This window comes from Sorghum bicolor, chromosome 1 (genome assembly GCF_000003195.3).
Source record: "Sorghum bicolor cultivar BTx623 chromosome 1, Sorghum_bicolor_NCBIv3, whole genome shotgun sequence".
In the NCBI taxonomy this organism is placed as follows: domain Eukaryota; kingdom Viridiplantae; phylum Streptophyta; class Magnoliopsida; order Poales; family Poaceae; genus Sorghum; species Sorghum bicolor.
The window spans coordinates 2384324-2406321 of NC_012870.2; the positions used below are offsets into that span (position 1 = coordinate 2384324).

At 44.1% G+C, this 21998-nt stretch overlaps 5 protein-coding genes across 6 annotated transcripts; 3 read left to right on the forward strand and 2 right to left on the reverse strand.

Moving 5' to 3' along the window:
* On the reverse strand, positions 431 to 3389 carry LOC8055691 (dolichol-phosphate mannosyltransferase subunit 1). Its single transcript, XM_002466132.2, has 8 exons — positions 3025 to 3389; positions 2020 to 2119; positions 1873 to 1906; positions 1719 to 1795; positions 1588 to 1613; positions 1126 to 1290; positions 935 to 1049; positions 431 to 837 (listed from the first exon to the last, which is right to left on the reverse strand). Exons 1-8 carry the CDS (start codon positions 3129 to 3131, stop codon positions 733 to 735), a joined length of 729 nt encoding a protein of 242 aa, XP_002466177.1. The 5' UTR covers positions 3132 to 3389; the 3' UTR covers positions 431 to 732.
* On the reverse strand, positions 4872 to 6971 carry LOC8057351 (hemK methyltransferase family member 2). The gene is made up of 2 exons (XM_002466133.2): positions 6713 to 6971; positions 4872 to 5951 (listed from the first exon to the last, which is right to left on the reverse strand). Exons 1-2 carry the CDS (start codon positions 6803 to 6805, stop codon positions 5202 to 5204), a joined length of 843 nt encoding a protein of 280 aa, XP_002466178.1. The 5' UTR covers positions 6806 to 6971; the 3' UTR covers positions 4872 to 5201.
* Positions 6974 to 11782, forward strand: LOC8057352 (pentatricopeptide repeat-containing protein At1g74850, chloroplastic). Its single transcript, XM_002463567.2, has 5 exons — positions 6974 to 8591; positions 8676 to 9091; positions 9971 to 10285; positions 10376 to 10483; positions 10872 to 11782. The coding sequence occupies exons 1-5, from the start codon at positions 7089 to 7091 to the stop codon at positions 11206 to 11208; spliced, it is 2679 nt and encodes an 892-aa protein (XP_002463612.2). The 5' UTR covers positions 6974 to 7088; the 3' UTR covers positions 11209 to 11782.
* Positions 11989 to 15606, forward strand: LOC8079710 (mitotic-spindle organizing protein 1B). The gene is made up of 2 exons (XM_021451508.1): positions 11989 to 12437; positions 15184 to 15606. The coding sequence occupies exon 1, from the start codon at positions 12149 to 12151 to the stop codon at positions 12434 to 12436; it is 288 nt and encodes a 95-aa protein (XP_021307183.1). The 5' UTR covers positions 11989 to 12148; the 3' UTR covers position 12437; positions 15184 to 15606.
* Positions 16312 to 20137, forward strand: LOC8079711 (calmodulin-binding protein 60 A). 2 transcript variants are annotated; one of them, XM_002463569.2, is made up of 7 exons: positions 16312 to 16605; positions 16728 to 16803; positions 17483 to 17535; positions 17626 to 18116; positions 18602 to 18762; positions 18877 to 19077; positions 19198 to 20137. In XM_002463569.2, exons 1-7 carry the CDS (start codon positions 16463 to 16465, stop codon positions 19783 to 19785), a joined length of 1713 nt encoding a protein of 570 aa, XP_002463614.1. In that variant the 5' UTR covers positions 16312 to 16462; the 3' UTR covers positions 19786 to 20137. The 2 variants fall into 2 exon arrangements, with proteins under 2 accessions (XP_002463614.1, XP_021306868.1); XM_021451193.1 differs by lacking the exons at positions 16312 to 16605; positions 16728 to 16803 and adding an exon at positions 17312 to 17406.

Consider the following 21998-nt stretch of genomic DNA (forward strand, 5'->3'; position numbering starts at 1 on the left):
TTTTAGTTTCTTTTAGTTAATGTGTTTGGAACTTTAGCTAAAATGACTAAAGTTTAGTTAGCTAAAATTTAACAAGGGAAACCAAGCTGGCCCTTAATGTGATGAGAATCTTGGGACAAAGTTATCGTGAATCTAAGTATAGAGAACTCAAAGCAAAGGATGTCAAAATGGAATTGTGTGGCACAACCGCAGAAGGCATATTAACCTAAACGTCTGTTCAGACCGAGCATCACAATGAAATGACGCCAACAAGGACATGAATTTTTTTAGGTTTTGTAGAGACCACCGTACAGCATGTCAGCATTCATCATGTCTGGTCTTTATATATCATCATTCTATCCGCGCAGAGTGATGTAGTTCATAATTTTGTTTTTAGTTTGTTGATGAGAACCAGATCCTGCTAGATGATGAGTAGACCAGGAACAACACATCCAGCAACAGTTTCTATGTAGACACATACAGCCGGTTCCCTTCAGAAAACAAGGGGGGTGATGCCACACAATGACAGAATTACAAACAGTTAAAAGAAGCACTGGAAGTCAACAGAAAGGAGGGGCGCTATGTTGTGTGAGAAAATGTACAGAGAAAGCAAGACTTGAGTACAATAATCCACCCACTAGAAACATGCGTAATTGTACTGATATACAGCTCAAGCTGCAATAATAACACATCAGTAAAATTCTCTATAACACGGTTGTACCCACAAACCAGAAGCCTACTACATATCTTCAATCATGTTGTGAGCAGCAGATAAACAAGGCCTTTCAAATATTCAACTATCTCGGACCCACCAAGTTTTGAAATTCCAAATACTCTGTCGACAAATGTTATTGGAACCTGGAGAGGAGAAGGCAATCAACGATTCATTCATTTACCAAAGTCAAGAGATGATCCAATATTATTTAATGAAAAAAGAGACCCCACAGTGGCATACCTCTTCAATGTGATAACCTTTCCTAGTAGCCCTAACAATCATCTCCATCTGGAACACGTAGCCCTTGCTGACACATGAGGAGATTAAGTCTTCCAGGACATCTCGCTTATATAGCCTATTATGATATGCTCATCAAAAGAGATGATTGACGGGTGGGTATTTATTCAGTTCGAGATAAAAGAAAGACAGACCTAAATGATCCGGTTAAATCTGAAGCTCCAGGCTGTAGTAACGTTTGTGCAAGAACATTTGCACCTCTGCTAGTCAGCTTGCGCATGAGATTCCAACCATGGACACCACCATTCTTAACATACCGTGTGCCAGTTACAATGTCAGCCCCAGTTTCCTTTTGTTTCCTGGTTAAGGAAATAACATGATTAAAAAAGACACGTTTTCTAAACTATTTCATTTCAGTAGCCTCAGTGAGGAGCCCAAAGGGGCCAACTGACAAGCTTTACTTGAAATGTATTTTCAGCCATTGGATTCAACAACTGTGACACTATTATTTTTGTCGCTAAAGATATTTTGAGACAAAATCAGACTGAGAATTATATGCACTAAAAAATTTGATTTGAGGATGCTGACTAATATCTGTAAAATAACATGTAGTAGAAACCCAATAACTCTTATATCTTCAGAGATACGATTCTTACCTAATAAAGCTTGGCAAGTATTTTGGCTGTTCAGAGTGGGAAAACAGTCAGTAAGCTAGGAAGAAAAATATTGTAAATAGCAAATATAACAAAAGTAGTAATAGAAAGAAGAATAAGTGAAAGATTTATACATGGTGAGATAGGTCTGCATCCATGATAATGACAAATTCCCCTGAGGCATGCTTTAATCCATGTAAATATGCAGTACCTGGATATTTCCAGTTGCTACTTAATATAAGAAGGAGAAATTTCAGTAAAAAATTAAAGTCAGATGTCTCAACTCACCAAGTCCTAGCTTCCTTGGCCTAGCTCGCAGTAGCTGGCATCATGTCAGGTTAAAGGCAATGCATTAAGCCATGGCACAATAAGCAGATTAATACCACATATACAAAAACTTCAAGCGGATCAGGAGCATTTAAAAAAAAAACTTACAACAAAATCTTCACCATATACTTGCTGCAGTTGTTTTACAATGTCCTGAGTTCCATCTGGACTACCATCATCCACAATAATGATCTCAAAGTTCACATCCCTGAGGTAAAAAAAAGAAGTCAAATCAGGTTATGTAATATGTAAGAACATGGCAACGTATCTATATGAATGTAACAATTTTTCCTTTCCATCACAGTAGCAAGCTTCCAGCAAAAAATGGAAGTTAAATAATGGCAAAGTAACACATGGTGACATTCTAAGAAAAGGGACACGCAACAAAGCCAACAGTTGCAAGTTGTAATACCTAATAGTGCATTTGATATCCAAGCAGGAGAGCTCATCATGACCCATTTCACATAGCCGACGAACTCATACAAGTTTTTCAAGTTTTTTTTTCCTGATAGAGTGAATTAGGCACGCCCAGCAGGGCAGCACTAGAATGAAAGGTATCTATGACCTCTATGGCCCAAAATACACAAGTAAAAGAAGAAAACTGGTTGCCACTATGACAGTTCAAGACTTTGATGAAGAAGCAAATTCTAGCTCAAATGTTGGTAAAATAGCACTAGAAAATTGTTTCATTTCTTCTTCTCAGGGAAAAAAAACACAAGTGCACAGTGATCGCTTCAACAGTACTGGCATCATTGGAACTCTGCAAAGATGTGCAAGCAGAGCTCAAGGGAGGCCTGGTTAATGTCCACATAAATAACCTATGTCATCTATTTGGACGCATAATGGAGTAACAAGTGATTCTACTTTATGATTGGTGCCTGCAGTTGGATCTCAGTTCCATTCACATATTCAGATCAGGTTGATTCTTGTTAAGTAGATTACTAATCTAATCGATCAAGTTTACGCACGCAACCGAATGATATCTAATCTATTGAAATCGAATCCGACAGCGTTCACCACAGAAGATCTCGACGCAACCGTAGCAGCAAAAGGCGCAACGGAGAGAAACAGATCAGCGCCGGACAGGAGAAAGCGGAGCTGGGCGGTGCTTACGGGAGGTGCTTGAAGATGAGGTAGACGATGAGGGCGACGTTGAGGCGCTCGTTGTACGTGGGCACGATGATGCTGTACGCGCGCTTGCGGCCCGCCGCCGCCTCCATGGACGGCCGACTGGACACAGCTCCGGATCTCTCGCTTCTCCTCAGGCGAGCGCTCCGTAGGAGCCTCACCACAGGCTGGGTCGCTGGGACAGGCGGAACGAGTGGCTCGCAGCTGACCGTCGTCGCCGCAGGCCCCCAGCCCACAGCCGCCGTTGCAGAGGGGGGAGGACGAAGCCGGCGAGACGAAGGCAGGATGGCCGGGCTCAAGTCCCCATGGGCATGCGTGTGAATGGGTTTAGGCCTGCGTAGACTTCGTGGCCCAGGCCCGTAGATGAACGCCGTTTGATCATTATGACTCGAATCTTCCAACTATTTCTCACATTAAGGGGTGTTTGGCACTGCTCCACGAAGTCTGCTTCACAAACTCCACCATGGAATAGCTCCATAAAAAACTAGAGTTCGTGGAGTACCTCTTGAGGTGCTCTCACAACTCCACCCTTTTTTCTCGAACTGAATGCGTGGAGCTGAAACTGTTTGGCTAAAAAAACGTGGAGTGGAGCTGAAAAACGCAGAGCAGAGTAGTCCTAAACACCCCCTTAAATCACTCAACAATACTTTCCGTATATCTCCAGCATTTTTCTTTTACAATTTGAAGAAGTTTACCCAAAATTATGATGTTCATCTGTATTTAGAGCATCTCTAACGGTTTAACAAATAGGCTTTACATTTTTGTTTCTGCAAAAAAAAATTAAAAACTTATATCAAACGGTTTGGCAAATAGACTTTGCATTTTGGTTGGCCAGGTTTGGCATATATGTTAACCGTGTATTGCCGCTTGGCATTGCATAGACCCGCACGTTTTCTTTCCCCGCGTGTGGTTCCCTTGTTGCCGCCGTTTTCTTCCCGTAGAAAGTTGGAGGCTGCGATCTTTTGGTTCTAGACATCGCTGGACATTAACGCCGGTTGTGAGGGAGGCGATCTTCATCAAGCCGACTGTGGAGGAGGTACGTATACCATGACCATGGATTCATCCTTCCAATATGTGCATCGGGTTTCCATGGTGTCTAGGGTTTGTGTGTAGGTGTCGTCTGTTGCTTGAACCTTGGAGTCGACGGCACGAATAAATTTTCGCCTGGAAAAATAACCGCTGGCTCCATACTTTGGATTTTGCCAACTCAATTTTGCCAACCCATTGGAGGTAACCTTTTTCTCCTCCCCATATTGATTTGAGACTTGACACATTCTATGTTTTGCCAAAGATAAAATGCAAAACCGTTGGAGATGTGCTTAGTTTTTTTTTGAAAATTTTTGGCTCTTACTAATGTAGCACTTTCAATCATGGATTAACTAGGCTCAAAAATTCGTCCCACAAAGTACAGACAAACTGTGCAATTAGTTATTTTTTGTTTATATTTAATACTTGATGTATGTGTTCAAAGATTCGATGCGACGGAGAATCTTGAATTTTTTTTAAACTAAATAAGGCCTTAGTTGAGGAGGCGAATTTTTTTTGATACTATAGCACTTTTATTTTTATTTAGCAATTATTGGCTAACCATGAACTATAGGCTTAAAAAATTTGTCTCGCAAATTACATGGAAAACTGTATAATTAGTTATTTTTTTTACAAATATTTAATGTTTCATATATGTGTCGTAAGATTCGATGTGACGAAAAATCTTGAAAAGGTTTTAGGTTTTAAGTGTAACTAAACAAAGCCTCAAATAAGAGGTGTTAAACTGTTAAGTTAATATTGTATATAGTCACAAGTAAATACAGCACACAGAAATAACGCAATAATTGATACAGAAAACACAAATTCCAAATGCAGCAAGATAATGAATCCATAGTAGCAACGTAGAAAATATATACACACGAAGAGAACATAAGATAAAAATTTAAGCTACAAAAAAAAAGGTTCAGTACTTTCTGGCAAGGACATGTTTTGGTTGCGCCTTAAACCGATCAGGCTAGAATGATTCTTGCACTCTGAGTGCCTGAGGCAATCAGAAACCAACAGTAACATTCCATTCGAACACATCTAAACATACTGCCATCTCGAATATGCAAAAGACTTCTTGCTATATTTTGGAGCTGATGAAGACTCCGAACTGGCAAGGCCATGAAATGCTACGAGTTCTTGTGCCAAAGGGATTTGAAAGGCAACTGAGAAAACCATGACTCAGAGCCTGAAGATTTAGGAGATGCGCTCGAAACAGCATGCGGATCTCGCCAGAACTTGAGAACATACAGGCTCTCCTCCTCAGTACACCTCTTCAAGACAACACGTGATGCATACCCCATCTCGCTCATCAGATGGCATATATCTGAAGGATCATTATCTTCAAGGGCTACCATGTACAGCCACCCTCTTTCTGATAGCATCTCACGCACAGCAGGAAGGATCCTGTCTATCACTTGACGCCCGTTCAAACCTCCTGCCCAAGATGAAGCAATGCCCTTGCATCCAACTTCTTCCACAGGAGTTGGCACATAAGGAGGGTTAACAACTGCCACATCAACCATACCAGCAAGGCGTTTATCAAGACCAGACACGATATCAGTAACAATCACATCTGCATGCACCCCATGAGCTTCAAGGGTCGCTTGAGTTGTCTCGGCAGCATGTTGGTTGATGTCAGTTGCTAGGTACTGGGCTCCAGAGCCTAATTGCCTGAGCATGATTGCAAGAGAGGTGATGACATAACCACTACCAGACCCAACCTCCATACATAACCTTGGCTGTAGTGTCAAAAGTTGTGCTTTGTCTGAGAGTAGCGCATCAACAAGAGCAAAGGAATCATCACATGGCTCATACACATCTGGATGGCTCGCAACAAGCGGAATTTGTGCAGTGTTTAATGTCCTTCCGGAAGAAGCCTGCAAAAATAAGTTTTTACCATGAAACTAGCATAGACATTCACTTCAATAGATATAGATTACACATATTTATATTTCTCTCTGTTTAAAGCAAGCACTATCATTTGTTAGATGAAACAAAATAGTACATGACAAAATGGATAACATGCTTATTAGCACTCTAGTTAACATCGGAAAGAGCACTTTAGTTGAATGTCACTTAGTGGAATTGGATAATATATCACTACTTGTTTCCTGTAAAAACAACATTTTGGCAATTGAAACATCTCTCTTACATTAAGGATTATCCAGCAACATAACTTAAGGACATTGATGGTTACCAAAACAGTTCAGCATGGTGACTATATGGAATACTTATAACAAACTATAGTTCAGTATGCTGACTTTTTTTAGTGGGCATGTTGAGGACTTGTGAGATCTTCAACAAAACATCCATCCTAGATTGTGGTAATCAAGTGACTTCAGTACTTATTACTGAGAAGTTTGTACAAAAGATTGATTCAGGGTCTAATTTCCGACTACTAAATCCTACTTCAGTGAGGAGTAAGGATGGGCATCAAACCCCGCCCTTTCAGGCAACTACCTCGTCGCCGCCGGCGCAGCCATGGCCACGAGATATTCAAAACGAGCTCGGATCCTGCATCCCACCACCTAGGCTAGGCTAGGTTTCAAATCGGAGAAAACGAGGACTCCTATGTTCCGCTCCCAAACCCTCGTCTTTTCTGCCAATCTGGAATCACGTTGGAGGACGAAGTGCTCACCTTGGCCCTCCTGGGGAGTCCCTTCTCGGCGCCGCTAGGGAGCTCCGCGAGCTTCCCCGTCGCCGCCGCGCCGGCGCCGTCGCCGTCCGCCATGGAACAGCAGTCGCTGGGCCGCTAGGGGTGACTGGATGAGAGATGCCGCCGCGATGTTGACCTGTCGCAAGTTGCGTGCGGCGGCGTGCTGGTGAGAGAGAATAGGAAAGGAACGCAAGTGTCTTTTTAACTGAACCGAAGCCACGGCGGACAGGTCGGTCAGGCTCAGCCCGCTCGGGAGAGTGCGCCCTGCGACTCTATCCACTTCCCCCGGAGGCAAAAATCTCCCCTCCCCCCAAAATCCAAGGCGTGGTGGAATCCTAAACCCCCTCCGCGCGCGGCGATGGCGCTCGTGTCCACCGCCACCGTCGCGTCGTCGTCCTACCACTGCGACCTCCTCCTCTTCCCGGGGGGCAGGAGGAGGTGGCGCGGGCCGAGGTGGAGCCGCGGCGGCGCGGGCGCGAGGCTAGCGGTGCTGCAGCGTGCGGGCGGCGGCGGGCTTGCGGTGCTGGAGCGAGCGGGCGCGGGCGCGGGGTCCGCGGTGCTGGAGCGGACGGGCGCCGGGGCCGGGGCCGCTGCCGCGGCGAGAAGGGAGGAGCTGGTGCCTGCGGGGAATGGCAGGAGCTCGTACGAGGTGGAATCGCTGATCGACCGGCTGAGCAACCTGCCGCCGCGGGGCTCCATCGCGCGCTGCCTCGAGACGGCGCGGCACCGGCTGACGTTGCAGGACTTCGCGGCCGTGTACCGCGAGTTCTCCCGTCGCGGGGACTGGCAGCGCTCGCTCCGGCTCTTCAAGTACATGCAGCGCCAGTCGTGGTGCCGCCCCGACGAGCACATCCACGCCATCGTCATCGGCGTGCTCGGGCGCCAGGGCCCCGCGCTGCTCGACAAGTGCCTCGAGGTGTTCCACGACCTCCCCGCCGAGTCGCGCACCGCGCTCTCCTACACCTCCCTCATCGCCGCCTACGCGCGCAACGCGCTGCACGAGGAGGCCCGCGCGCTGCTCGACCAGATGAAGGCCGCGGGGGTCGCGCCCACCGCCGCCACCTACAACACCGTGCTCGCCGCCTGCGCCCGCGCCACCGACCCACCCGTCCCCTTCGACATGCTCCTCGGCCTCTTCGCTGAGATGCGGCACGACGCGTCCCCCTCCGTGCGCCCCGACCTCACCACCTACAACACCCTCCTCGCCGCCGCCGCCGTGCGCTCTCTGGCTGACCAGTCTGAAATGCTGCTGCGCACTATGCTTGAGGCTGGCGTCTCCCCGGACACTGTATCTTATCGTTACATTGTGGATGCCTTTGCCAGCGCCGGCAACCTCTCCCGTGTAGCCGAGCTGTTCTCCGAAATGGCTGTCATGGGGAACACGGCGGATGCCTCTGCGTATCTAGGACTCATGGAGGCACACACGCGTGTTGGCGCCACAGCTGAGGCGGTGGCTGTGCTGCGGCAGATGCAGGCTGATGGATGTGCGCCAACAGCTGCCACTTACCGTGTCCTGCTCGATCTTTATGGAAGGCAGGGGCGGTTTGATGGAGTGCGCGAACTCTTCCGTGAGATGAGAACTGCTGTACCGCCAGACACGGCCACATATAATGTGCTTTTCCGTGTATACGGGGACGGTGGCTTCTTCAAGGAGGTGGTGGAGCTCTTCCATGATATGCTTGAAACTGGGGTAGAGCCTGATATGGTGACCTGCGAAAATGTCATGGCTGCCTGTGGTCGTGGTGGCCTCCATGAGGATGCAAGAGAAGTTCTTGAATATATGACCAGAGAAGGAATGGTGCCGACTGCAGACGCCTACACTGGCCTGGTTGAGGCTCTTGGCCACGCGGCTATGTATGAGGTCAGGAAACTAATCCAAACATCTCAACCATGAGTAATCCCACTTGTGATGAAATGATTTATTCGTGACCTTTTCGGTATGCAGGAAGCCTATGTTGCTTTCAACATGATGACTGAAATTGGTAGCTTGCCAACTCTTGAGACCTACAATACTCTTGCGTTTGCATATGCTAGGGGTGGGCTCTTCCAGGAGGCTGAGGCCATCTTTTCTCGGATGAGTAACAATGCTGGCATTCAGAAAAACAAAGATTCATTTGATGCCCTCATCGAAGCATATTGCCAGGGCGCACAATTGGATGATGCAGTGAAGGCGTACATGGAGATGCGCAAATCCAGGTTTAATCCAGATGAACGGTCCCTTGAGGGGGTACTTAATGCCTACTGCATAGCAGGGGTCATAGATGAGAGTAAAGAACAGTTTGAAGAACTTCAATCTAGCGTGACACTGCCCAGCATTATTGCCTATTGCATGATGTTGTCACTGTATGCTAGGAACGACAGGTAACGGTGAAGGACTTCTTGTCTTAATCTGCCACAAATTCCCTCTGGAAGATTGATCATGGTTTTATAACAGAAATACTGGTGCTAATAAACAATGCATTGCATATTCTTGACTGAAACTTAGATTGCATTAACGACGTGCTATTAGTTTCCTTATGAAACTAACTGGTTTTGGGGAGAAATAGGAAAATAGATTTATGAACTGTAATTTCATGTGCTTGTCATCTACATTTTAGGTTTTGATCAAAGTTCAAACTAGCAATTGTAACAATAATTGCCAAAAACAATTGACCCTCAGTCTCCAAGAAAAAAGTTGGAGCACCAAACAGCATGCTGGTAAGCATCAGTTGGAATTTAAATAACAATTTTTCAGATCAGGGATCCTGATTGTTCACCCTTACCAATACAATTAAGCGCTCAATTTCAGAAGCAGTTATTTCTTGGTGTGTTGAGTCACACATCAAGGTACCACCTGTTTACATGATGGTACTATTGGGTATGAATTCATATTTATTATATGCTTTGTGGTGGAATAGGTTTCTTCCGTTATTTTGTGTGCTCTTTCTGGTGCTTAGCAATCTTATGTTGGCCATGGATATTGTTCTAGGTATGGCCTACATTATTAAGGATTTCAGGAAACATCAGTAATGGACAACGGCACAATACATATAGTTGTGATTATCAGTTTAAGCCGAACAATTGTCAAGTAGACAATCAATGCTTTGGATGCAAGGCATAATTGTGTGTACATATTAGGAGTCACTGAAAATATTATCTTGTTTGGTGTCAGATATCACATTGATGTTCAGACCACATTCCCTATTTCTAGTTTTCTATCCATTGTGATTGGACCACACCATAATTAATGTTCATTTTCAGGTGGGCTGATGCGTATGATATGCTGGAAGAAATGAAAACAAATCGTGCTAGTAGTACACATCAAGTAATTGCTTCCCTAATCAAAGGGGAATACGATGATAGCTCCAACTGGCAAATGGTTGAATATGCCCTTGAAAACAGTACCATGGAAGGCTGTGACTATAGTTTACGGTTCTTTAATGCTCTCCTGGATGTGCTTTGGTGGTTTGGTCAGAAGGGCCGAGCTGCAAGAGTTCTGGATCAAGCAGTACAATTTGGGCTCTTCCCTGAGTTATATCGTGACACCAAGCTGGTCTGGTCACTAGATGTACATAGGTAATGCTATATGTCTTGTTCATAGTATTTCTGTTAAGCAACCTGATTTTCTATTGGCCAGGCTGTACTCACTATTAGTTTGCAATTCAGGATGTCAGTAGGTGGAGCGCTGGTGGCTGTGTCAGTATGGCTCAATAAGCTTTATGACAGACTAGTAGAAGATGAAGATCTTCCACAGTTAGCATCTGTTGTTGTATTGTAAGCTTCCAGCCTCAAATGTTCCTTTCCTTTCATATTATCATCTTCTGTTGCTCTCTTATATTCTTATATTGGTTCTATAATTAGTTCAGTCGTTTTGCTTGATATATTCACAGAAGTGCAACTTGATTTTAAGTTAGTGCCTATACTGCTGTTTGAACTTTACATGAAGAGAGGGCCTTGGAGGGTATAATTGGGTATTTTACTGCAAGTGCAAAACTGAATTGTGAACTTATTCATAGGATAAAAGTACTCCACAATTATTATTTCAATTTTATTCTCATAGTCATAGAACAATATATTGCCTTCACCCATATATAATTATCTACTTCAGTGAATATTTTCCTGGGGCCTGGTTTGGTCTATCTGATAGTTTTTCGATATCCAGGAGAGGTGAAATGGAGAAAAGCACAATTACAAGAGGACTGCCAACCGCCAAAGTTGTCTACTCCTTTCTAAATGATACACTATCAGCATCCTTCCACTTCCCAAAATGGAACAAGGGACGAATCATATGCTTGAAGTCCCAATTGAAAAAGCTGCAGTCAGCCGTAGATTCCTCAAATGGGTCTCCTGCAGCTGGTTTTGTCCCCATGATGAACTCCCATTTGCCGTCTCCCGATTCCAAGATATATACAAGGGAGGACCAATTGGGAAATGGTACCGGCCATTTGCCTGACGAACCGTTGGTAGAGGAAAAGGAGTCAGAGCTTCTCGCATTGTGAGTTCTAAGGAGCTGCTGCCCTTTGCATCTACAGTTGTGATGACATCACATCGGTCTGAACAAAGGGAGACTAGATCCAGAATAACAGCCATATTTTGGGAGTTTGCTCATTCAGATCTCCGTCTGAGTACTATGGCACACGTCCATACGCATTTTTGCAGAGTGTGGCTGGCTTCAGTTATACATGGTCCTCGTGGAAAGGTGAGTTCAGTTATCCACGGTGGATGCTACTGCAGATTCACATCTTGCCTGAAACTTGTGAGCTGCTAGTTACTGCAGGTTTGACAGACAATGCTGAACGTCAGTTGCATTTCAGGATTTTAGCTCGCTGTAGGGAGAATGAGCTTATGGATGTTGTTAGCTGCTCACTTGCTGTGTATGTCATCCTTGTACCACGTCCAGCTCAACTCTGTAAAACATGATAACCTCGTTAGCCTGATAAGTGACTGTTAGTGAAACATGTCAACTGTAATACGTTCTGAATCCTGATGAGGGAAATAGTGCCTGTAGTGTGATTTCTTTTCTTATATACAGGGTCTATACGCCGTGCCAAATGTCACTTGAATTTTTTGTTACTTTATCTGTATCTATCTGTATGATGCCACTGGAAATCGTTCCTTGTTCGCTTTTCTTTTCAGTCGTACTTTTTCTGTTAGTGAGCAGTGTTTTTTCTCTCATAATAAATCAGGCAACAGTAATTTTAGTCTTCACTTTTCGGACTAGCGAATAGGCAAGGAAGAGCTGGGAAATCACAGATGGATCCACTGTCATGTGGGGTAGCTACTAAACGAAGCCACTGACATACGGGGCCAAGCCTTTCGATCTGTTTCTTCCACCAGCCGCCGTGCTAGGAGTACTCGAACCCGGGAGGCCGGGAGCCAGAGCCCAGAGCCACCAGCGGCCAGCCCACCACCTACCAGGAAGAGACGGCGCCGCCGGAGATGGAGATGGAGACAGAGGCGGCGGCGGCGAGGCAGGCGAAGGAGTCCCTGGAGCTGGCGTTCCAGATGTCCCAGATCCTCGACACCGGCCTCGACCGCCACACCCTGTCGCTGCTCATGGCGCTCTGCGACCGTGGAGCCAACCCCGAGGCCCTGGCCGCCCTCGTCCGCGAGCTCTCCTCCGCTGCTCCTCCAACCGCCGCGGCTTCCTCCCCCGTGAGCAACGGCGCCGCGGGGCTGGCCCCGGCAACTGCGTCGATGTTCCCCTCCGGCCTTCGCCGTCCCTAGGGTTTGTGATATCCCTTTCTTCCCCGATGAGACTATGTGTCAGTTAGTCGACTAGATCCCGTAGTTTGCACTTAGCCGTTGTGAATGCCTGAATGTACCATTTCCTTCTGTTGACTAAATTTGTACCTTTGCTTATGATTATGATTCACAAAGGGATAATGATTCAGACAAAATGTGCATATATCACGTGACTGCATAGATGTGGTGCTGGCTGCATTTGGCATTATTCAAATTACAATGTACTTATTTGAGTCACATTATTAGTTTGGAATCTGGCATCTTGCAAACAGGAAATGCTTATGTGATCTATGGAGTTGGTTATAGTTTCTATGCAACATCAACAGTTGTGGTAGTTTCTATATCTCGTTCTCTATATGCCACCCTTTTTAGTTATACCTTCTTGAGTGGCATTGTCATGATATAGGTGTGTTGCGGTGACTAGTAGATTAATGGGATGTTTGGTTGAGGAGTGAGGTAGTCCATCACTCCATCATATTCTCATTCCCTGTCTCTTTTTTTTTTTTGATTTGTGGAATGGAATGGATTGATCCACCATCATCTCATCCCTCATAAGCTAATAATTAGTATAACCACATCATGCCACTAAAATTTATGGGATGAACACATGATGGACCACCTCACTGCTGTTCCCCTACAGACTTCACTGTCCATAGGGTTTGTGGTGTCCCTTTCTTCCCCAGTGAGATTGCTTATCAGTAGTCAAACTAGATCCCACAATATGCATTTAGCCGCTGTGAATGACTGAACTGAATGTAGTGTTTCCTTCTGTTGACTAATTTTGCATCTTAATTAATGATTCACGTTTCCCAAGCAGATAATACATGGACTTATGTCGTTCCTAGATGAGTTGGTTCAGACAAAATGTGCATATGTTACATGACTGCAAACACGCGCTGGCATCAAGATTCAAATTACAATCTCTATTTGGGTTACACAATTAATTATTTAATTTGCAATCTCGCATTTCTACAATTAGGGAATCTAGGTATGTGCATGTGAACTGTGGGGTTGGTTATTGTTTCTATGCATGGAGAACAGTTGTAGTATGTACCTCTTGTTCTATATAGCTGTACCTTCTTGAGTAGTGGTATTGCCATGGCATAGGTGTGTTGCAGCAACTAATAGATTTTGAAAATGTCAGCACATCAAGTGTTCCATCACAAACCGAGTTTATGATGTAGAAGAGTGCAGACAAGTTACTCAATCAGAGTCTAGAGTGACACAAGTTTCTCAGTTGTCCTCAGATAATTGATCAGATATAGAGGTGATAATCCATGAACAATTGATTGATCTGATTTGAGTATTATTATACTTTTTGTTGTTTATATGGCAGCAGCTCTATCTATCCCTTAAGTAGCAAGAGGTTGTTATTGATTGCACTTGTAGATTTGATACTTTTGAGTTTGTTGGAACATATATAGGGCCTGTTTGGTTCCCCTTGCTAAATTTTAGCTAGCTAAGAGCAACTCCAAGAGTTCCCCAAAAATATAAGCCCCAAAACACTCTATTGGGGGCTCTCTTTAATAATTGTTTCGTAAAAACTAGTTTCATCTACAGCAGCTCCCCAATATTTTGGACCCAAAATATTTTGAATTGCCAAATCATCAGTTAGTTGGATAGGAACGAGCCTACAAACAAAATTAGTTGGATTTGGAGTTTTCCGTCCGCGTGACCTGTTCATCCGGCCAGCCGTTCCCTCTGTAGCTCCAGGACTTTGACCAAGCACCAGATGCCCCTGCAGGGAACCGACTTCCCTGCCTTGGCCCATCTTCAACTGAACCCGGATGGGAAAACACAAGAGGGCACTACTGTGGCAGGTGGAGCTAGGAGCACGGCAAACATCCAGAAAATTGGTGCGAGCAGGGGAGCACGAGCGCGGGAGGAAGATTGGGGGGCATGCCTGTCGGTTCACATATACAAGGGGCGCGGGCTCAATTTTCCAGAGCGACCAAATCTTGGGGAAAGGATTGGGGACCTGTTGGGCCGGTGTTTTTTCTCTAATCACGCAAATTTTAGTTTTGGGAATATTAATAGCCTTCTCTTGGAGATGCTCTAAAATTATTTTAGCTACTCTTGGGTGACTAATGGGACTAAACTATTTTAGCTCCTTTTAGTCAATGTGTTTGGTGCTTTAGCTATTAAAGTGACTAAAGTTTAGCTAGCTAAAATTTAGCAAGGGGAAACAAACAAGGCCATAATCAAGCAATGCGATGCGGTGCATATGGGTTGGCTTCTACATGTACCATTTTTGGATAGGTCTAATAATCTGTGATGTCACCAGATGATTACATTGGATTTCAAGTTGGTTGATTCCCATTATTCTGATTCCGATGAATGTTATTTATAGTTGTGGCACCCATTTCAGGAAAAAAAAAACTTTGATACTGATACTGCTCAGGATGAAATTAGGCTTTATAACATGGTGCTGTCACGCCAATAGCCCTCATAGTGACTGCTTTTGGCTGTAAATCGTTTGGCTCAATATTTCAAGTTTCATATGATACACATTGTTCAATCACTTAGAATGGTTACTTTTCCTATCTGCTGCTTCAGCATTATCCTGCTGCTTATCATTTTCGTCGCATACTCCTTAGTTCCCTGGGTCAAATCTGAGATATCACAAGCATTTTGTCCAGGGCATTGAGATTTGAGATTTGACCTAATCCTATCTGAAAAGCATTTATATCTTCATGGTAATGATATTTCTTGTATCTGTGCTTAATCAGGTGCTGCTATAGTCTGGATGGAACCGACGTAGTTTTTGAAGCAAGTGCAGATCTCGCTGCTGGAATGGAATCGCTGGATGAAAAGGATTGCCTTTACAGTTCCATGTGCGCTGTTGTGGGCTTGTGGCTGTTGTTTCGACAAGAAAACCTGTGGTTGGGTTCATAGAGCCTACTAGAAATCCACGTATCCCTCGCTGGACTTATGCGGGTTAACAGGAATGAGGAGTCATTGTCTCGTTACACCCATCATTGGACTGCTTCCATCAGTTGTATTGTATGTATCAGTTTCAGTGTTTCACGCCCGGTCTTTCGCTAATTATCCTCTCTTTGACCATACTGTACACACCCTTTGCACTGGCATGTGCTTATCCTGGGAGGGAACGTGTCATGTCTACCCATCGAGCAGTGACATCTTTATCTCTACACCCCTGTCCTGTTATGAGTGCGTAGTGATACCATTTTACTGTTCCTCCACTTGTCTAGTAGTCTCGATCTGATCAAACTCTTGGCCGTTATTACTGCGGTGAAAAAGAGTTGCCTGCCAGTCGTTAATTCATAATTGGGTAGGCTTCGTCGACGCCTACAGGTCCAGGTTCAATGCACCATTGCCAAGTTTATATACTTTTTTTTGTTTTGTTTGACGTGTTGCGAGCTTATTTTAGCTTGGTCACAGGTCAGAAATTGTGGCTGAATCTTGAACGGAGCAAAAGCAAAACATATTCGAATCGATTAATCAAGCAAACCACTACGACTATGCTGTTAAAGAAAGCCGGCCTGGGCCGACCCGGCCTGCCTCCGAGTGGGGACCTGTCGTGTGCCGGACCGCCCCCGATGGCCCACCAGCGCAGCCTCAGGGTCAGGCCTTGTTTAGTTCCGAAAACTGAAAAGTTTTCGAAACTGTAGCACTTTCGTTTGTTTGTGGTAAATATTATCCAATCATAGACTAACTAGGGTTAAAAGATTCGTCTCGTCATTTACAGTCAAACTGTGTGATTAGTTTTTATTTTCGTCTATATTTAATGCTTCATGCATGTGCCGCAAGATTCGATGTGACAGAGAATCTTGAAAACTTTTTGGATTTCGGAGTGAACTAAACAAGGCCTCAGTCATTTTCTAGAGGGGAAAGGAAAAAAAAAAAACATGTCCATGGAAGCGAACGCGTGGTGCGCCTCTTGTACGGCGCGGAGGTAGGTCAAGCGGAGCCGCGGTTGCGACGCGGTGTGGTGTGGGCGAGCCGAACCAAGCGGCGATCGATCGAAGCGAGGCGTGGCGGCCGGAGATGTCGCAGAAGAGGCAGCCGGACGAGAGCGACGGGCCCCGGCGCGCCGGCGGCGGAGGAGGCGAGCCCGGTGGGAGCTCATCATCATCCTCCTTGCCCCAGCGCCCCGGCGAGCCGAAGCGGCAGAGGATCGCCCTTCGCGAGTGAGTTCCTCCTCCCCTCGCGCGCTCTGGATTGGGAAATCCCCTCTGGTTTGTGTCGCGCCGGTTCGTTCGCGGCGCTCTCTGATTTGTTATGGTGGTGACTTGGATTGTTCCCCTTGCAGTGTGATCACGGAGGTGATGCGGAACACCAACATCGAGAAGTTTTTAATTGCTCTCGAGCCCCTCATCAGGAGAGTGGTGAGACCGCCTTTTGTCTGTTATTACTTATTTACTACGTGGCCAATTTCTCGCTTGTGCGTTGAATGAAAATTCTTAGGATTGAATAGTTGGTATGATGTGTGCCCTCTAAGGTTGTTTATCTTTCCTTCTGTTGGTTGCATTGACGCTACATAGTACTGTTGCAATCCCATCTGTATCTGTTGTTGATCACACTCTCATCTTGATTTTGGGTCATTCGATCAGTTGACTAACTCAGAAGTTGCAAACATGCTTAAGTAGTCCCCAAACATTTCCAACTTAATTTATTGGAGCCCTACAAACCTGCAAATTGATAAGAATTAACATGCTTTAGGTTTCTATATCACAACAGCAAGTTCTTCTTTACCTCCCAAACTACTCTTTGAGAAGCTAGGTTTATATATATATATATATATATATATATATATATATATATATATATATATATATATATATATATCGTATTAAGAGCTGTATAGGCTTGCTCTCATGATTGTATCCAGAATGATTCCAACCCTACAAAATAAAGCTTCGTGTCCCTGTTTTCATTCTGTGTCCAGCCATTCCAGTTCAGTGATAGTTTTACAGTGGACTGCAGCATAGGTTCGCCTTGAACCACCATTTGTTTGTTTTAGCTATCTACTGCTACCAACGGTTTTGATAGTTTATTCATTTCTAGGTAAAAGAAGAAATTGAGTCGGCTTTTGCAAATCATGCCTCTATGATGGCAAGGTATGGAGTTTTTAACACTGCTTTTGACAACCACCATGATTTGTTATTGTTGCTGTATCTCTAATGAGTTTATTTCTTATTTTTTATTAGAAACGTCACAGACACTGTTCCATGTGCGTCAAAGAATTTGCAGCTGCAGTTCATGACTAGACTTGCTCTTCCAATATTTACTGGATCCAAGATTGAAGGAGAGGGCTCCTTAAGTATAACTATTGCTCTAGTTGATGCTTTGACAAGACAAATTGTAGCACCAGGCAAGGAGTTCCAGATAAAGGTCGAGATTGTAGTTCTGGAGGGGGATTTTGAAAGTGGAGAAGATGATGACTGGACAGCTCAGGAATTTAACAATAACATTGTCAAAGAAAGAGAAGGCAAAAGGCCCTTGATTTCTGGGGATGTATTCATTGCCCTCATTGATGGCATTGGGACAGTAGGGGAACTTTCGTTCACAGATAACTCCAGCTGGACACGGAGCCGAAAGTTCAGGCTAGGTGCAAGAACTGAGGATGGTTCTTTCAATGGTGTAAGAGTACGGGAAGCAAAAACTGAATCATTTGTGGTTAAGGATCATCGAGGAGAATGTGAGTTTATGATTGGATTTTTAAAAAATTTCAATTCCCGAGCTATCCTTTTACTTTCTTGGCTTCTTGCTCTGCTAGACTCATTCTAGGCTCATGAACAATTTGACGTAGTTGCACTTAATTCAACAGTTACATGAAAAATATAAATGAACTCCTTGTTGTCCTCTAGAGAGACTTAGTTGAGGAAGACTAGATGGGGTGGAAGGTGTGGTCATGCATCCAGTGTCCTAACCACCAAGGTTTGGGTCCTCTTGAACTCAAATTTGGGTGCCTATTTTCTGCTTAATGAAAAACCGCCTAGTTCCTCCTAGGCTGCTCTCATTTTCTCCCCTCTAGACTTAGTTTTGTAGTATGTTTCCTTAAGTGAGGGGTTTTGATATCCTACTGATCTACCTCTCTAATTGAATGATGATACGTGCTATTTCTCCATCGGCCTGAATACTTCTAAAATGGTATAATTTAATTGATTATCTCCTATTGATCAGTGTACAAGAAGCACCACCCACCATTTCTTGAAGATGAAGTCTGGCGCCTGGAGAAAATTGGCAAGGAAGGTGCTTTTCACAAGCGTTTGAACAGGGAGAGCATTTGCACTGTCAAAGATTTTCTCACATTATTAAATCTTGATGCTTCTAGACTTCGAAAGGTATTGTTCTTGTCTTCTGTTGTTCTTCTGATGTACTGCGTATTGTTGCCTATGGTAGTTCCAGTTCAGCAAAGATGTGTATTACTAACCCTGCTTTATGTCCAAATCATGCAGATATTAGGTGGTGGCATGTCAACAAAGATGTGGGAGGCCACTGTGGAACATGCAAAAACATGTGTTCTAACTGACAAAGTGCATCACTACTATCCTGACAGTTTAAACAAAGTTGGTGTTGTATTCAATGTAGTTGGAGAAGTAAGAGGGTTAATATCTGATAAATATGTTGCTGTTGATGACCTTACTGAAAAGGAGAAGGTAACCATGTTGCATCCATTTCCAAATTCCAAGTTTCCTTTGAACAAATTCATCCATTTCCCCCATACCTCCACCCTTTATGATCTGGACCATTGGTTTTTACACGTTGGCTATTTTCAGGCCGAAGCACGTGCAGCAGTGAAGCAAGCATATGAACACTGGAAGGATGTATTTACATGTGACAATGAAACGCTTGTGGCAAACCCTTCAGATCCATTCAATATGAGATCTCCATCGTGGCGTGAAAATCAATATAACCACTTTCCCACACAAGTTTCTACTGATGGTTTTAGTTTGAGCCATTCGACCGTACCATCACCCAACATTTTCTCAATGGAGCCATCCGATGCTTTAGACCCTTGTGTACTGGAGACTGAAGAAAGCAATGCTAATCAATTTCAGCCAGTGTTGCCCTCAGATGGGGGCCATGAAGTGCCTCAAGGATCTCAGACGCTGGATAAGTTCTCCAACTCTTTGGTATACGATGACTGCAGCACCCATCCCTCATTCAGTGAGAGCTATTACAGCAGTGTAGATCCCAGCATATCCTTCGACACACAAGATCTTGGAGCTGCACTGAAAGGCTTCATTGCTACCATCTCAAAGCCTAAGGCGGCATATAGAGGATGGAGAACATTGTCTTATGTTCTAGGATGGATTTTCTATACCAAGAGAATCGTTGCAAAGAGAAAGAAACATGGGAAATAAGTGTACACATGTATGTGTAGTTAAATTGCAAAATAAGTGGAGAGATCATGTACATTAGTTTGTTTCTTGTCACAGCTGGTAAGCTCTGCTGGTTTCTTCAGCTGTACATGAGAGCATTTTATCAGCTAGGGTTCCCTATGCGGCTGTAAATAATCAGATGAAGTTTTGTACAGGGTGAGGGATGCGCAAGCATTTGTGATGTTTTGGCTGGCTGGCCGAGCTTGCTTTTTTATGCGGGCCGTGTATTACCTATATAGTAGTATTCAGTATGCTGCTTGATTTTGCAGTATTTTGGACATTTTGAACCTACATGTCACTTTTTAACAAGTTTATGTAGACGGTAATGTGTATATGGACCTGGATGACACTTGATAAAAAGCTGGACAGCATGTGCATGACAAATTGGACTAAATTTACAATAGAGCTTTACCTTGAACATTTGCATGACAAATTGGAGTCCACTTACTATAGAGCTTTGCCTTCCTAAGGCTCAAATTTGCCCTTCATCAACTGTCATAGTGACTAATCTAGTCGATGATCTTTTCTTTTGGGCTTAATCTCACTTAGCTGCTGCTGATCTTTTCCTGTGGGCTTAAGGTTATCCTCAGTGGGAGTTTTATGACTTAGTTTCCAACACATTTATATTTTGGAAACAGTGTAGAAGAGTTTCGTCCCTATAAAACTCTTATCACCTCTCTCTTCATTAATACGGTGCCACATCAGCATATTTAATGTTCATAAAATTCTGATGAAACAACATTAAGACTGGCCTAATCTCCGTTTGCTCCTGGGTGGCGTGCCACCTGCCTAGCTAGTGATGCGAGGCAATAGACATGTGTTGACTCCTTGCACCTTGGTTTCTTCCTAGCATTCAATGTATTGTAAAAATAGTCCAATGGGCGTGGTGAATGAGCAAAATAAACAAGTACATCATGGCGTAATTCCTAGCTCACTCAATTTTCTATGTTCGTGAATTCTGCCTAAGGTAAATAGTTTGCTCGTGTGTGGCGTGCTTACTGCCTAGTTAGTGATGCGAGGCAATAGACATGCGTTGACTCTTTGCACCTTGGTTTCTTCCTAGCATTCAATGTATCGTAAAAAATAGTCCAATGGGCATGGTGAATGAGCAAAATAAACAAATACATCACGGCTTAATTCCTAGATCACTTAGTTTTCTATTCTCGTGAATTCTGCCTAAGGTAAATAGTTTGTTCGCTTGAGTTTATCTTCTTATTCGGCTTAATTTCTATTCAGTAGTGTTTTTCTCTCACAACAAATTACTTTCGGTCATGGCTTTTTAGCCAAACAAGCTGGACTTAAACCACATGTGAGGATTAAAGTCCACTCCGTCTCCGTCGCATAGAGCAAGATCTTCTATGATTCAAAATTTATCCCATAAATAAAAACATGCTCGCAAGTAGCAAGATATCGGTATTACTATATAGTATTCTGATCGTTAGTGCTTTGGAGTGCTATCGATGTCATTTTGCTTCATCATCAATTAATGTGTCCTAGAATGGCGGAGGGGTAACATTTTGATAGTTGAATGAAGAATCCGCCATTGTTTTTCACTTTTTCTCATTGTTGTAGCCTGACTTGGTATGTGCTTCTAGAAAAGTGTCAAGAAAAAAAAAAGGAAAAGTGAAGCTTAAACCTGCAAGGCCCCGGCTGTTACTATTATATTACTACATCATGAGCCGTACAAAACACTTCCCCATGAGCCATGAGCCCATGATGAATCAGAAAAGGCTAGGTTGATTAGAGGCTCAGAGAGACGTTGGGTGGGGTAAAGCACTAATAGACTACTCCATTTGCATAATCCTGATTCCCTCCCTCCATAATGCACGAGTATCACCGAAAGAAGAGAGAAACCAGAGAAAAAGACAGAGAGGGCTGGATTGGCGTTTGCAGTTTTGCGGGAGCCAACGTCTTTATTCTCTGCTGACCACCGCCCTGCCAAATCTGAAATCCCTGCACCCAAACACGACATGGCCTGATGGCCGTGTCTGGTTTTGCTGCAGTGTTTGCAGGGTTAGCACGAATTTACTAGTAACCTGCAGTAATTTGTTCCCTGTACATCCGCAGCCTCGTCTCTAAACTACTACTACTCCACGTTCACGCGTAAGGAATATGATAGTAATATCCCTGTCGGTCGGTTTAATTTGATTCTTTGCTGATGAGATGGATGCAATGCATATGCATGGATCCAATCT